The sequence below is a fragment of the Pyxicephalus adspersus genome, chromosome 8 (genome assembly GCF_032062135.1).
Source record: "Pyxicephalus adspersus chromosome 8, UCB_Pads_2.0, whole genome shotgun sequence".
NCBI classification, from domain to species: Eukaryota; Metazoa; Chordata; class Amphibia; order Anura; family Pyxicephalidae; genus Pyxicephalus; species Pyxicephalus adspersus.
Genome location: NC_092865.1, coordinates 28,801,524 through 28,819,376, shown reverse-complemented (window position 1 = coordinate 28,819,376; position 17,853 = coordinate 28,801,524). Strand labels below are relative to the sequence as shown.

At 36.1% G+C, this 17,853-nt stretch overlaps 1 protein-coding gene across 1 annotated transcript in view; it reads right to left on the bottom strand.

Moving 5' to 3' along the window:
• The window catches only part of EVI5 (ecotropic viral integration site 5), an 82,361-nt gene that overhangs the window by 27,417 nt on the left and 37,091 nt on the right, over nt 1-17,853 (bottom strand). Inside the window, exons 10-15 of the mRNA XM_072420797.1 lie at nt 17,634-17,666; nt 16,264-16,410; nt 10,798-10,932; nt 9,964-10,104; nt 9,134-9,292; nt 7,189-7,335 (exon numbers count right to left, since the gene is read on the bottom strand). Of these exons, the coding sequence (XP_072276898.1) occupies nt 7,189-7,335; nt 9,134-9,292; nt 9,964-10,104; nt 10,798-10,932; nt 16,264-16,410; nt 17,634-17,666 (762 nt within the window). The remainder of the gene's footprint in view (nt 1-7,188; nt 7,336-9,133; nt 9,293-9,963; nt 10,105-10,797; nt 10,933-16,263; nt 16,411-17,633; nt 17,667-17,853) is intronic.

Below are 17,853 nucleotides of genomic sequence, written 5' to 3'. Positions count from 1 at the left end.
TAAGTGTTGACCTTGCTTGAAGGAGATGCTTCTAGCATGTATACTCTAATAAATTAGAAGGAAAAAGATTAAATGCGAAAGAGGGAGGTGTACACTTCCTCTTGGTTATTGAAGGGTAGTCTTGTCCTGGTCAGAGACTGCATCCCCCTGTAACCCCCTTCTTTCTTTCCTGACCCTCCATATGTCGGTTGAAACTACTTCTCTAATTTACAGTGAACTGACTGAAAAAAGGTACAATATCCAGGGAGTTGCAGTTTCCTTGGAGAAAATTGTTGATTCCAGACAGTCAGACAAGGTTAGCAACAGTAACAGCAACAGTTCATAGAAAGGCAACAGTAACTCAAATAACCAATCTTTACAACAAAGATTTGTAAAAGAGCAACTCTGAATGTACAAGGTGACAAACCTTTAGGGAGATGAGCCACGGCAGCCAAGAACGGACACTGGAGACTACAATTTGCATGGATCATCATAATCAGAAAAGAGGAAAATTGTTACATGGTTATGAAAGTCTTGATTTCTGCTGCAGCATTTGGATGGGCAATAGTTCATGCAGCTGGTGGTGTAATAGTGTAGGAGATATTTTCTTAGCAAAGCCTTAACTCCAGTAAACCATTGATTAGGTACAACAAACCTTATTTGTGCTGACCATGCTCACCCCTCTATGACCACAGTGTGCCCATCTTCTCATGGCTACTTCAAGCACAATAATGTGCCATGTCACAAAGCTCAAATCATCTCAAAATAAAATTTTGAATGGGACAATAACTCCATTGTACTTAAATGGCTCCCACAGTCACCAAATATCAATTCAAAAGCACCATTAGGATGTGGTGGAACAAAGGTTTGCATCAGGGATGTGTAGCTGATAAATCTGTATTAACTATGTAATGTTATGTCAAATTGGACCAAAATCCCCAAGGAAGGTTTTACATCACCTTGTTAAATCCATGCCTCAGAACTATGGTAGGTCTGAAGGCTTGTAGTTATGAATGTAAAATGTATAATTTACACATCACATTTTACATTCATAACTACAAGCCTTTGCAAGGTCAGTTTAACTAAAATGGATATTTCAAGAAGCCAAACACAGACTTTTTTTTATATTTTTTAATTGCTCCAAGACAAGATCTTATGAGATCATATATGTCACCACCATACTGGAGGAGGGCAAAACTCCTCCTTTCCTTAAATAAATGAAAAACCCACAAAAGACCTAGTCCTCAAAGGGTGCAGAACATAAACAAACTAATACACTACTACTATTCCAGGGCTAGATGTTTTGCTACCCAAAGAATACACAGAGCGGGCAACAGCTTACATCTACACATGCCATCCACTGCCATCCACAATTTGAAACCTGCATAGGAACTTCAGCAGCAATTTAGGAAGCCAGGCTGTTACAGTAAAAATATATTATGACACATTATGATCTTTGGCTTGCTAACTGCAATATCAAGTTTAGCATAGTATACAAAATCCGGAAACACTAAAGTACATCAGGAACAGCTTGACCTTATCTGATGCTAAAGGTGTGAAAGAATGACAGGATATTCTATAGAAAGATAAAGTATAAAGAAAAGCGGAGGTTTGTAAAAGCAGCAAATTGGCTTTTGCCAACACGTTTAACATATCTGAAAACTAAAAAATTCCTCTATTCAAGCTTTCACCAGATATTTTTACAAGTATCAGTTTGGGACACACCAATAGGATTCTAGTGGTTTACACAGTACATATTCAATGTTTTGCTATTTCACGTTATGAAACATCTTTTTCAAGTTATAAGTATAAGACAACAAACCAATGAGTTCAGCAATCAAATAAAGGTGCAAAACCACTGTCCGTTCCAAAGGTTGCTACCAACAAAGCAGCAAGAGGCAGAAGAAAGATGCAACACCAGGAGAGTAGTGGTTTAAGAAAGTGGTGAGATTCCCACTAAAATAATATGGGTTACAACATGATAAAAATAGAAGTCTTTACAGACTTCCAAGAAAATAAAAGATAGGATTTAGGACTGAATGCAGTCTGGTAAATACAGGAACAAATATTGCGAGGACTCTTGTAGGATTTTGCAAGGTCTCTTGTAAGATTTAGGTTAGTGAGAGCAGAAGTGACTGGCGGTTGACCAGGGGTAGCTGGGATGAATAACCCTTTGTGCAAATATATTTTACAGGAAAAGCTGCTAGCATCTTATACAAGTGGTATATCCTACTGCCATGCTGTATAATCTATTTACGGCAATGACAGTGAAAATGTAAAAAAAAAAAAAAAAAAATACAGAAAGTAAACCAGTCAGACTACAGCTTTCTCATACACAGAATTGTGCCTTTGGTTGCAAATTTTAAAAACCAGCACAAAAGATAAATACAGGTAGTCCCCGGGTTACATACAAGATAGGGACTGTAGGTTGAATCTGTATGTAAGTCGAAACAGGTACATTATTTTATTAAATGCAATTAGGAAAGAGGTTTGTCAACATATTAATAGGCAGTGTAGTGTCAGTTACTGTATAAAAACCTTACTGAGGTAATCACAAAGCAAAAAAAACTTCATGGAGCGTGGACATTCAACTTCTGGAGAAAGCTGTGCTTGGATGTGCAAAAATAAACAGCTGCAGAGTTCGTATTGGCCATTAAAGGGTTACAAGATGTTGCAGAACAGCTCAGTCCTTAAGATCATCCGCAACCTCAGCTGTGTTTACCAAAAGACTTCTTCTGCAAGTCATGCAAACCACCCCCTCGCCCCCATCAAGCCTCCATCCTGCACACAAGCGAGCAGGGAAGCCCCATTCATATCTAGGAGTTCTAGATGTCCATAACTCGTGGACTACCTGTAGTTGTGTTACCCCTGTGGTTCAAGTACTCTGAGTGCGTACCTAAAATCACTCAGTACTAAGTCTTTTTGAAGACTTTGTCATTTAGAAAGGAGATCTAAGGGAGTTTTTTTTAAAAAACAAATTTTTGCTTTGACAAACAAAATAGTTAAGGGAGATAAAAACAAATCTTCTCATTGGGTGACACCCTAATTATGGAGAACTCAAGTAAATTGAAGTTTTATGGGTCACATACTTTCAACAAAAGAAAATAACATGTCTAGCCTTTGACCGCTATTAGAAACACCCTTCATTTTGTTCCATTAATTTCATTAATCAATTCCCCAAGAAAGTAGAGTAAATTGGTGTAGAATCTTCTAAAATCTCCACTTTACTACTTCTATTAGAGTTTCAATTTGGGCTGGGTCTACCCGGCCCTTTTTAAAAACACATCTAAAAGTTCGTATTGCGTTTATAAACATTTTTACTAGCGTTTTAAAGTTTCCCTTAAAACACTGGAAAACACCTATGCTTTGTTTTTAACCTGTTTACATTTTTAGTGCTTGAAAATGTGGGAAAACGTCCCATGGAAGCGTTTATCTGCGCTTTCCAGCTTCAACTCAGCATTTTAATTTTTTAAACGTTGCAAGCAACAATTAAGATAAAGCTCATAAACGTGCCTCAAGAAACGTCCTTGTGTAGACTAAGCCTTAGAGATTTTATTTTTATATATATATATATATTTATAGACACAGAGTAAGATAAGTTTAAAACCACTGCCCCCCAATCCAATTTCTTTTCCATCCAGCTTTTTTTCCCTAACATTATCATGCAGAAAGAAGAACTCTCCAATAGGGACATATACTCAATGTAGACCATACTCAATGTTATCAACACCAAGTAGTAGCAAAACAGAGAAAATGAGAAAAGCAAAGGTTTGCTTTAAGCCTAGGGTTGGACCTGCTATGCTTTAGGGTTATTGCCTCGTATAGACTTCCTATCATTTGCGATTGTTTCCACTGACAGATAAACAAGCAATTTACACACAGCGCTGTTCTCTTTCAAGTGGGGAGGTAGGAGGACAAGAGAGCAGCACCTTGCTGTGCTCTCCTCCATTGGATATCATTGCAGATTGGCTGCTCACCTATCCAAAATGTCTAACCTATACACAAAGTTTTTTTCTTTATTGTTCTCCTACTATACAGTCACACTGCCAAAGCCTTTATTTCAGTATTGTAATTTGGGTCAGTCTACAGAACTGAAAATACCATTTAAAGCATGTCAGAAAAAGTTTACCTGTAGGTCCATATTTCTGAATGATCCCTTAAGTACATATCCATGATTGTAAGGTCTAAAATGGAAAATGACAAAGGACTGGAACAGAGGCCGAGGAGGAAAGAGTTACATGTTTAAAATCCTTCAGCCAGAAATGAGATGCGACTTCCTGAAATTTCCAATATGCGACAGAAGAAGCTCACAGTGTGCATAGAAATTAGGGTAAAATTTTTACAGGGGAGTCTGAGGAATCAAGCATAATCATCATAAGGTGTCTTGCTTATAGTCAAAATAAAAAAACAAACAATCAGTGTCTTTCAGGGTTCAACAGGGTGCTGTTCTGACAAATCAGCCCCACATATGAGACCTAGTTCTGTATGTGCGATGCAGAGGAACATATTGCAAGATCGTTATTGAAGCATTCTCTTAAAGTGTCCTCCTATGATTTCTTGAGTAAATACTTTATCATCATCTTTAATTTTTAAAGCACCAAACTTTTTAGGCAGCTCTGTACAATAGGGAAAGTGGAGCTACTGCAAAAAAATCCAAAAAGGCGTCAAATAACAAATTATGGAAGGATTAAAATTTGACAATTTTTGTTCTGCAGACAATATGACCTTTCCTAAAGGTAAACTGAACTGGAAAGCAGAAATAAACAAGATGCAGTAGACATATAGGATGATAGCATTTTTAAAATATACAAGAATGGCGATATGCAGTTTAAACCAGAATTTCTTTTTTACGATCAACATAGAGGTTATTCAGTATGACTGTAAAACTTTCCACCTCAAAGATGAGCGGTCTTGTTACAGTCAACTAGATTAACACGGAGCAATGAATCATCTCTCACCTTCCACTTTCATGGTTTTGCTTTCATTTTATTACTTTTAGTTTACCACAATGTTGACAAAAAGGCTCAATTTGACTCTACAACCTGAAAAAAGTGCAAAACTAATTCCCGAATACTGGCTGGACAATAAAACTGCAACCAAACACATAAAAGAAGTTACTTTATCAAGAAAGATAATGCAGATTTCATGTCATAATTGATAATTTTGTTGGCTGCTTAACCAGATTATATTTTTGCTAAGAGTGTATTACTTTTAGTAAATTTTTCATGGTATGGGCAAAAAACCCAAAATGAATTCAAGTGTATGGAATGGACATAGTGTTGCAGAGTAAGGTAAGAGTAAAAGAAACTCTTGCCTTTTAACACACACACACCCCAACAACAACAACAACAACACACAAAAGAAAATGTGTTGACAGAGAGACCTTGGAGATTCACCCTTACTTTCTGTCCTGGAGATTGTTGTCACTAAAAAGTGATGAATATATACAACTGTTCATTTGTCAACACACAGTAGGTGTGGGGAATAAAGTAATGTGAAAAAGTAAGTACATTCTCCTACAGTTCCAATAGATTAAAAATCGTTTTCAGGCACAGTTCTCTTAAAGTCCTGCCATAGATTTCCAATCCCATTGAGGTCTGGACGTAGACTGGCCCATTGTACCATCTAGACCAGGGGTGCCCAACAGGTGGATAGCCATCTACCAGTAGACAAGGCGAGTAGATTGCAGAGCCCTGCCTTTCAAAATAAACTCTTACCGCGCACAGGAGTTAAGTTCAAGTTTATATTGTTGGTAGATCATTTTGACTTGGTCATTTTAAAAGTAGCTCGCAAGCCAAAAAAGTGTGGGCACCCCTAATCTAGATCCTTTTGTTTTCAACTCCTGTCTTGTAGATTTGCTTTTGTGCTTGGACTCATTGTCCTGTTGCATGAACCAACTATGACCGAGCTTTAGCTGTCACACAGATGGCCTCACATTTGACTCTAGAATATTTTGGTATATAGAGGAGTTTATGGTCAACCCAGCGACTTCAAGGGGCTCAGGTCCTGGACCTGCAAAACCATCACCGCTCCAATGCCATGCTTAAAAAGTGGTTTGTTCTTTCAGATATACTGCGTTTGACTTTTGACAACCCTTATGCGGTCAATTATGGTCAAAGATCTCTACTTTGGTCTCATTTGTACAAAGAGCATTGCTCCAGAAGCCCTGTGATAGGTTTGCCAAGTTGCATCTGAATCTAAGCCACACTGCCTTGTTATTTATTTTTAAATAGGTTTTCTTCTAGAAACACTTCCAAAACAAGCCATATTTGTTTAGTCTTTTTCCAATTACTCCATCCATAAACTTTGGAATTTAAATTTTTTGGTAGGGCTGTAACAGTCGGAGATGTAGCTCTCAGCTTTGGCATTACTCATTGCACGGTCTGCCCTTAGGGTATATTTGCTTGGATGTCCACTCCTGGGAAACTTGGCATGTCTTAAACATTTTCCACATGTAAATAGTCTTTCTCACTAAAAAAAAAAATGATGGTTTGCAAATAGTTTGGAAATGGCTTTGTAACCCTTCCCAGACTGATTGGCAATAATTGCTTTTCTAAGATCTCTGTTAACTTTCCTCCTTGGCATTGTGTTAACACCTGCCTGAAAGGTCAGAATTCCTGGTTGGGAAGGTGGTCACACTTGATGAGCAGTTAAAGCTCATTTGATTTGTAGCACTTGGCTGCTACCTAACATCTTAATTCCAATGAAGCGGTAAGGGTGTACTCAATTTGTCACACTCTGCTACTGTATTTTTACTTAAGCTTTGCTAAATAAAAAACATTACAGGGTGTAAAATGCCGTTGTTCACTTGAAGTTAAATTTACCTAATTCTGGAACGTGCTAAGAATCAGATTCTTTTTATTATGTCCCGATACACAAAACCTTAGAATTGTAATTTTCTTATTTTTTTTAAGCTGGGTGGGAAGAAATTATCAGTAACGACAAGTAAGGAAAATCCCTCAAACTTTCCCTGGTGGGAATCAATTACTGTCATTCCAACACAGACCTGGAAGATGCCCATGCGGGAATAGTTAAGGGAACGTCTGATTTCCGTTTTTTTTTATTAGAACCCATTATGTGTTATCTAGATAAATATCACCGATAGGGGGGGGGAAAAGTTTGAGGATGCATATTTATTTATAAACATGGAAAACAATCTGACAGAACTGTGAGATTTGAGGCAGATACATAAACTTTTGATCATATTACCTTGCACTCAATCTCCGCTTGCTTACGCTTTGCTTCAGTCAGCTGAGTTTGCAGAGTCTTGTTTTGGGCTGACAGATATTGCACTTTAGCTTGTAGGCTATTGGTCTCTTGCTCTGCTCTTCTCAAATGATTGCTATTTATCTGGTTCTGTAAAAAAAAAAAAAAAAAATTGAAGACAAACTGGATAAGGAGGTGTCAAAGCCCATCAAGTAAATAAAACAGAAAGACAACCAGCTAAAAATAACCCTGCAAGGAAAAGGTACACACTTACATGTTATAAGAAAAGCCTTTTATATAATTCGGGCCTATCTTGCTCTGAAAACCCGATTAAAGTTGCACAAATAAAGTTACACACTATTTGCCTAAATGTTATATTTTCAGCAAAAATCAAAACTTTATTGCACATAAGTTTTCAATTAAGTCTCTTAATTTGTTGTTCAATATAGAGGACCGTAAACTAATATATCCAAACTTTTTTTTAACACTTCATTTATTTATAAGGAAATAGGAAAGCACTCCCTCCTAGGTTCTAGTTAAAAATACATTGGCTACACAAAATATAAGAAAACACTTTATATTCCATTACTGCTTCATAGTAAAAGCGGTTTTCCCTATATTTTGTCTTTTAACCACTAAGTAATTGAGCGTTTGTATTGTGATTGATTATATATATAGATATATTGTATAATGTATATATTTTATTTATAAATGCCAGGGTCACAGATTTTTCATGCAGAATACATCTGCAAAAGTTTGTAAATTGTAACAGCAACACTGCCACCCCGTGGCTAAATAGAAAACTAACACAACCTAAACCAAGGAAATTATTAACAAAATAGACTAGCTGATGAGACTACAATTTGTCTATAAAATTAAGCAATCTTATACAAACTGAAAGTTTCAGCCTGAACCCTAAACCCATTTGAAATGCCTAGTTAGAAATACATTTACTTTTTAGCAGCTTTCTCGGTTTACATAACAGAAAACACATGCAGATCAAACTCTGCACCAAAAGGAATTAAAATTCCCGGCATTGTTTGAGGTTAAAATTTTTTCAAAGGTAAAAAAAGAGACCCACATAAAAACAGCATAAAATTAATATTGCAGAGGAATGTTTTTTGGTATTATTTAGCAAACTTGTAAGCTGCAGAAATTGAGATAACCACAAAAGCAAATAGTGGCTTCCTGTAGTGATTTCTTGCCATTTGTCAAAATTTGCTTATCAGTAAAAAAGGGTTGTACAAATCTAAACTTTGCTACATGCACAAAACCTCCTTTTATGCATATCTTTGAAAAAATAGGTTAGGACAGAGCAAATATATAGAATATGAATTAGTAGAGCAAACCTTTCAAAATTAGATACTAAAGTCATTAGAATGCATTAAAAAAAATCTTTATGCAAAAACATGCAGTAAAAACAAGAAATAACGGCACTCACTATGCACAAAAGAAAAAAATAAAGCAAAGTCGTTTGATTCCAGGAAAGAAAAAACAAAAAAAAACAACAAAAAAAAAAAAAAAAAACAACACAGTATAGATAAATTTGGAGGATACGGCTCCACATCTTGCATTGTGCACTAAAAGGTAAATCAGCAGGTCAGAGTCACGGACAAGCACAAACCTACATACATTTTACTCGGATGGCAAAAAAAGAGTGCTTACATAGTTAAGGGGGGCAAAGTCAACAGTGAACCCTTGAAGTTGATTTGTAGGAAGCAGGGAGGGGAAAAAACGCTTACTGCATAAGGGGTGGTAACCAACTGACAGACTGACAACTATTTACCCCATAAAACACCTACAATGGGAATTTGATCAAAGGAGAAAATTGAACAATGGAAGAAGGTGGCCAGGCACGAAGACTCAAAGGCTATTTGCATGTTACCTTTCGTTTCTGACTGTTTCCCTATACATTAAATTGTTATTTCACAAAAAGATGTCCCCATACCTGTGTGTCTAACTCCATCATCCGTTGCTTCATTTCTCGTAATTCCGCTTGCCTTTCTGCTTCTCTTAGACGTACACTCATTAATTCATCCTGCAGCTCATTTATAGTGTTCTTCTTTGGAGGATCTTTCCACCGACCTGCGGTGCGGGCTAAATGTCTCTATAGTAAAAATATCAGCAGATGGTAAAAGTTAGGTGCTGTAACCTTTAACATTCAATGCTTCAATAAACCATTTCTAAAAATTTGGACACCTATTGTGGTGATTTTATCTTGTTACTTACTGTCCCTTCAAAGTTCTCACACTCCTGAAGGTTCATTTAACCAGCCAATCTCCCTACTGCCTACCTCCTTGGATGACCTGAATGGACATGAAGTGATAGGGTCTCTGTAGGATACTTTAATATTATAATTGCATTGGTATGTCTGAAAGGAATCGCAACCAAATTGATTTAGTATATTTAAATAGACAAGCTATAAAACAACTTTAAACACTGAGCAGCTGCAGAATATCCTGGAATGCCTGAATACTTTAATACAGAGATATCTAAGTTTTTGCATGGAGATACCAGACTCAAGGCCCAACAAACATGAAAGGCCATCTCTATGCTTGATTGAATAGATAATGCCACATATTTCAAGAGAAGGTATATGTGTGGAAAACAGTTCAAGGTCAAGGGCATGTGAAACAATATTTTATAAAAAAAAAATTCAATAAACCAAATACCAGCTGGCACTTGCAATTCTGTGTAAGACAAGGTTTGCAGTACTATAACAGGAAGATTAAAAACCGAGTAATGGGTACACAGCACATAGGTTTCTAATGTACATACCTGCCAGTGATCCTCCAGATCCCTTATCTGCTGCTTCTGTTCTTTTAAAGCCATGACAGCTTCCGCTTCTCTTAACTTCACAGCAATGAGCTCCTCCTGAAGCCTTGCAACGTTGTTCTCATCAGGGAAGGAGTTGTTTTTCTGTTAAGTACATATAAAAACATAAAGCACATGATCAGTGATTTAGTAATTCAGCTGCATCTAAAACACAGATATACTGCCAATCTGATGCAATTATTGCACCTAAAATGAATTGGAACTGTTGTTTGGTCCTTGCTCAGATGTACAGGGAAATTCATTCAAAGCCAAGCATAATACCTAATTGGAATTTAAATCACTTTCTTACTGAGAAAAAGGATCAGAAGTGCAAAATATCACACAAATCGGTGCAATGTTTATGCAGACCAACTTATACCATTTTTAGCTTGGGAGAAAAACTAAAAAAATAAAAAAAGTCATCCAGAGAAAATGTCTTTTTCTCCAACTTTACTAATCTGGATATGTGTCCGTAAGCTAAAAAGCATTACTTATAAAAGTTCCAGGATAATCGGCAGTTAATAAGCATCTGGAGGTGGTCTTTATTTGAAGCCTGCATATATCTCTTGCATGATGGACACACTGGAATAAATTAAGAACAGTTGCCATTAATTTGCGTTTCCTTTTTTAGCTTCAAGCCATGAGAAAATTATCTAGTTCCTAACTACATACAAGTCAATTACCAATAGAGATTTGGAAAATGTGATTACAAAACAATACACAACTGTCCCACTTAAACATTTGCGACTTAGCAGAGAATCTGAATCCCTGCATAAGCAATCTGTGAAAAGAATTCACCTTCTCAATCTCCAAAATTTTGTCTTGCATTTCTTTCATAGCACAGTGAGACTCAGCTTCTTTAAGTCGTGCTTGGACCAATTCCTTCTCCAACTGTAGCACAAACTCTTCAGAGTAACGAGGATTACATTTATGCTGCAGAAAAACAAAATGATCATCTTTCTGCTTTAGGTTTCAGTAGAGGAACTCTAATGTGATCATGACAAAAAAAGAATGTCAACAATGAACATTTGTAAACATGTATACTAAAGCTGCTATAAACACACAGCCTTATCCACCCAGGATGTTGTTTCTTTGCATCACCTTCTCTGCAGAACTAAAAACATCTCAGCATGAAGTTGTAGGACCCAATATCCTGCTTCAGCTCAGGGCTGATAACACTTCATGGTAATGTTCGAGAAGAAGCTGTCAATTATCAAAAGCCTTCAAATTCAAATGTAATCTTCATACCACTAACATTACATAGGCATTTATTTTAAGTATCAGCACGGAGCTCAGTCAGGAGATAGGATTGTCTTGCAGATTGACACATTAGCTGTGAGAATGAAAAAAAGAAAAAAAAAGAAAAAAAAAACAAAAAAACAAACAGTTTTAAGTAAACCCAGCACAACTAAAATTAAGGAATGCAGACCGAGATTAGCACAAACACAGTAGATGTTGGCAGTCTTAAAACAAACCTTTTTTTAGATGAAAGTCAAACCTGCTACTTTATCGGTTCACTGGATGATCGGTTACTTCTTTTAAGAATTTACAGGAAACACAACAGATATGAATTTATAAAATTAGATATAATTTACTAGCCCAATCACTTGTATAGGTGGGCACATACCAGAAGTGCCTAAACTTGTCAGTAATTGTGTTTCTACAGAAAGATATTTAGTTTTGTGAACACATATCATGAACACTACACACCAGTGTGGCCAGATTTTGTCAACCAGGACATTGGCATGAAAAAGAACAGTGTGCCGGTCAACAAGAATTCTCCATAGTTATTGCTACAAAGTAAGTTTTGTAGGGATTTACTACAGCTTTCTGGTCACTCTTAGGTATTGCATTAGGTATTCATTTTAGAAAAACTGACCAGTGGGCCAAAGTACTTGCTGCTTTTCCCAAAGTAAAGAACTTTCTTAGGTCACAGAACCTCAATAGACAATGAATGAGCTTTTAGGACAGCTACGAGCAATACCCTCTTTCATTGGCTTCAACTGGTATGTACAATAAGTTCTCTGACATTATTTTCTAATTAACAATGGAAATAAAGCAAACTCCGCCATTCAAATAATTTTATTTCACCCATCTCTTGACCTGATACAGCTAAAAGTCACTTGACCTAAATTAATCTAAAAGAACAATCTAAGAATAAATGTCTCTTAAGAACCACATTTTATATTAGAATAGTTGTGTGAACATGAATAAGAAAGACAAGACACCATGACAAACAATACAGCACTAACAAAAGTGGCTTTTTTGAAGGGGAGACCAATATGGCTTATTAGGTATCAAAAAGCAAGAAAATGTGATAAAACAAAACATTTTGATTTATATGCTGGATATTATATATGATCAACATGTAAAACCAGCGAACTGCAAATGCTGTCCAGCAAACACAGTTCTACATAACAAATAACTAATTCATCTAAGTTTTTTTTTTATTTTTTACTCAAGACACAGCACTTTACATATTCAAGAGTCAAGTCTGCTTCCTGACCTCATTCTATAATGCAATCTCATAGCTTGCTGCATTCTTCAGGCCAGGTATAGGCTTACAATTGCCAATGTATCAGTTCCCAGATTACCACCATCACCATGTTCAGGTGGACAGATATGCAATGCCAGATCTAGATGGAATACTGATACATAGTGCAGACAGCGTGTGATACCTTTATGCATGTCAAGGATTGATTCAGAATTCTGATGGATAAAATCCATACATTTGTGTATGTAGATATATGTTTGGCTGTAAATGATGTTAGATTTAATTGAACAGGTGCTATGCAGTTACAGAAATGCAGTGATCATACAGCCACCACGGGGTCATATAATTTAGCAATTTAAAGTCTATAGTTTTGTATGGAGCACAAAAGGTAAAACCCTAAAACTGAAAACAATGAAATGTTTGCTTTTTCATACACTTTAGGGTTACAGTAGAATATAAGATTTTAGGATTTACCAATAGCAACCTGATAAACCACATGGCACAGACATCTCAGAAATAAAGTCTAGCCGCATATAAACAGAAATTGCTTAACCAATACCCCTTGGTTCTATGGAGAGGTGAGGATGAGTGAGTGTCTTGTATAGTAATTATTCCCCATCATCATTCATGAATATGTCTTGATGGATCCAAGAACAACATCAGGAACCCGCTGAACACACTCGATTCTTTAAATCTTGCACAATTGTACAGTTGTCCTCCTGTGTACTTACTTGGATTTCACATTTTTTTTTATTCATTAGAAATTTAAGCAAGCCAAATAGAGCCTGCCTCCTTTCCTGGGAGTAGTCATCTTTACTATTTCTCTGTATTAACATTACATCTCCAAATTTAATAGGAATAAATTAACATTAATTGGATAGGAAAAGGCTTAACTAAAATTCAACTACAGTACAAATGTTTGTTTTCCCCATCTAGGAGATATCAGACTAGAATATGACCAATGTAATTTAAAACCTATAAATCATTTGTGTAGTTAATAAGCACTTCCTGGTCCATGCAATGTAACATATACTGGCCTATGTATAATTAATGTTAATCTTACATTACACGGCAGTGGAATACATTGCTTGACCTTACTACAAACCCAGTTTTCTAATTCATTTAACCAGATGATGGTTGCTTTTATACCTTGATGTCCTGTTTTTTTTTAAAGACCAAAAGATTTTATGAGCTCACCACTAATATAGTAAATGGCTCTAATTACAAGGTTTTCTTTTTTCTTAGGAAAGAACATTTCCTGCATAGTTAGTAGGGGTTTTCGGGGTGATGTATTTTTTTTTTTCTTACAAGAACATTGCACCCTTGTAGTGAAATTATATGCAATGTCGGAGGTTTATTTATTGTGCCACCTGCTTTGTAAAAAGGTATAAAAGTATATAATGGCGGAAGAACTAAATTGCACAGAAATAATAAATAAATACAGGGAGAGCACAACATTTTAAACAAATCTAATGTATTTTTATTTCTGTGTTCATCCTTTGAGAATACAAACCCCACCTAGAGAAGTGACTTTTCTCTGCTGCAGTAAAATGTTGCCCAGTTATCTGCCTGTGATTGGACAAGGGAGGAGAAATTGCAGTAATTAACTCATTTTTGTCACTATGCCACCTGCTGCGTCTATCTACATGTCTATTGTCAGCACTAGTACTGTAGCACAACTGAAAGGTTTATTTACGCTGCTCCTACTTAGTTTAGTTTTATCTTAGATATATATAGGAGGGCAAATGGAAGTTATTTTTTTTTTTAAATGGAAAGGTAACGAATAAACAGGTTGCAAAAAGCACAAACAATACAAACACAATGTTTGAGACAAATTCTTACTTAGACACAGCTACTTAGTATAATGATTTTTCCCCCTGAAGAAGTGTTTATTCCACGAAAGACGTTGGGTTTAATGTAAATATCTGACCGCTGCATTGTGATGTTTTTGGAGTTCAGTATAGATGTGTCTCAAACATTGTGTTTGTATAGTTTGTACTTTTTGCAACAAGTACCAAAGATAATGGATAAGGCTGAAGACACATACTGTAATGATTTTACCAAAATACCTGCACAAACTTTTTTTAGGCTGAACTTCATCTTTAGGTTGACCTTAAATATTCCTGTTTGTCAACTACATTGTCCGCAAATGCAATATGAAATAACTCGGACCTCAGTTTGCAGGTTTCAAGCTGCATTTCAGTGATTTGTAAGTTTACATCTTTATCTTAGAATAGTACTGTGGCCATTGTATTCAGAAATTATATTTAGTTGACGGTCGATGGGAAATAAATCCAGCAGAATCTGTGGAGAAACACGCACAACCTGCTGGCTCAGATTCAGAAGTTAATAAAGCTGAAATTCATTACCCACATTGTGGCTGGAAACAAGGTGAGCTCTGTTGTCATGCATTTATATTTTGTGAAAAGCAACATTTGGAGCATCGTACTATAAAAATTCAGCTTTACTTTGTTAACTTAAATCTAGGTCAGTCTTGTTGGGATATACAGGGAAATATAACTTACCCAATATCCTAGCCCAATGCACTATCACAGTAAGTAACAGGACAACTGGTCCAATAAAAGGCATAACCTACCTTTACAATTACAAGAACACAGAACAAGGTATCCAAAGCAAAAGCAATGGTACACCAAAGAAATTGTGCAGTGCAGATGTATGAGAAAACACTAGTGGAAGCAGCTATTTCTTGACTCACTAAACCTACACAGTAAAACAGGCTCAGTTACACTGACCTGCACTTCAATAAATTAGTTTAGAAGGAATACAAACCATTTACTGCTTACACAGACATGCACGCCTGCATTTCCTTACACCTAAATATAAGGTATATTGGTGAAAATTTCACTTTAGCATGATGTATATTACACTAAATACTGGCTGGCACCTAATAATAAAATGCTATTTTGTTACCTGGGGAGGATTCCCTCATTCCATCTTAAACAAAATAGAGTTAAACCAAGTTGCACCTAAAGACTTGAGTACATCCACATAGAAAAGCTGCACATTACACAAAAGGAGCCGAGTATGTGCGTCATACAATATATAAACTATATTATACTATATAAAAGGAGTTCAATCTTGCAATGTTTTGCTCCTTAGAATGTCTGTTGCAGCAGGAACCTTGCTGTTTGTCTTCAATAAAACCAGCAAAGCAAAAAAGATCACAGTCCTGTGCAGTCTGAATCTCCACTCAGAGTGTTAGAGGAGGGAGGAGACGGAGCCCCACTGTCAATTCACAGGAGTGATGCCAATTTAGTGATTTCCTGTGTGCTCTGATGTATTGGCAGACTATTCACAATGAAAAGGTTGCCGTAAAGAGTAACAATGGGCATTAACAAAAAGCACCAAAGTGGACAAATATTAATGGGTCCTGAAGAAGCCTACAAAGCCAGATTTCTGTCATTTAAAGGGGACCTTAATGTTCTAAATCATTTATAACCGGTGGGAGCAAGTATAATAATGGGTATCACAAATGAATACAAGTTACAAAGTCTGAGTCACATATTACTGTTTACGAGAGTTCATTTTTTTTTTAACTTTATCTACAAAATGCTAATGCAAATGCAACATTAGAACCTGCCCTGAGAGTGCAACACAACCCTTACAAGGTGTTATAGGCAATAATAGAATAATTTATTATAGCCCCAGTCAGTAAGTGAGGAACAATCCTGTCAAATCACCACATATAAAATCATCACCAAGGTCTTCAGAAAGAATATATGTCAGATAAGTGCAGCCGGGCTTCTTACCAATTGCTGTTGTTGCAGCAGCTCGACGATGGTATGGTGAGCCTGATCTAGCTTACTGCTGGACTCATCATTCTGCTGTTTCATGGTGGCCAGTTCCCGTTTTATGAGGTAGTTTTCCTCTGCCTCCTGGGCCCTTGTCACTTGTCCCTTTGGACATAATTTTAAGGTTTTTGAGCAATCCAGATTAAAATATAGATAGCATTCTGAGGGTATATGTGAACATATAACTCACAGCAAAGCATACACTTAAAGTGCACATGTTAGCTCACACAGCAGCGCAGCCATTTTGTAAGATAATCTAATGGAGTTTGGCAAGGATAAAAATGACATATTTTGCAGAACATCACATAGCATTAACATTATGACGTGCTCCAGAAAACTGTTTAAAGCTTGCCTTTTTTTGTCAAGAATCAGCCTCATAAAAAGCTGACATTTCCACTTCCTTTGAAAGACCTAAGCATTAGAGCGATCATTCGAGTGATCCACCTAACATCCAAATGCTCTATGAATAATCCCTATGCCCGATTGGGCAGACCAGGATTAGCCACGTTATTGTATTTGTATTTCTTTCTGTGGGAGGAATTAAAAGTAAAAACATAAAACAACAAGCAAGTACACAAAACTGATGTCCACTAACATTAGGACAATACTTGTATGAGGTAAGGTTTTCGAATATAAAAATGTAATGCATAGTATTAAAAAACAAAAAAAACCAAACAAACATGTATTCAGTTACCACATGCAAGTTCTTTGATGCATTACAATTCATTAAAATACATTGGGTAAATTTCCTCCTCCTAATAAATAATAATGTTGTATACTCAAACACAAAATTTTTTAAAATACAAAATGGCTGCCTGTGTGTGCGCGCGCGCAAGTAGCAGCTGTGTACTAATCTCCTCAGTAGCTTTTTACATTCACACTTACAAATATTAATTCTGGACTGCTTTACTGGAGCTTGTTCAATAACTAAAAATGGAGCAAGCATAATGAAAATGAGATTTGTCATTCCAATTTGGTTTTAGTTCATGCAAAATGATCAAGCTTGGCTCATGCAATGCAGTTAGTTTTTATGATCATTTCAGAAAAATGTTAAATTAGAAAAACCAATAGTTTTATTTAAATGACATTAAAAATAATTAAAAAATAGGGGGTTAGAAACACTGGATTAAGGCAACGTGCAGTTTACCATGACTTTGTATTAAAACTGTTATTCTAATTGGAAATTAGACAGGGTAAGGAGTTTATTTCGATGCATGTAAAAATAAAGCATGCATCACCCCAGAGAAAAAATAAAAATAAATAGAAACATTAAATATTGTACCATCTGGGGTATTGGTTTTACTGAGCAGAAAATGTAATGACAATACCTGGATCAATCTATCTGCCAAGGATGCACTTTCCTATGAAAAGGGAAAAATTCAGAATTTTAAGAAAAGACAGATGAAAAATAAAGTGACAAGAAAATAATCAGGTGTGTAGTGTCAGCGTGTTTCCTACCTCCTTTGAATATGCTAGAAAGAAAAAAAAAAGTATAACTATGCAATTATACTTGCTGGGATTTTTAGTCAACACTCACTTTTATTGTTA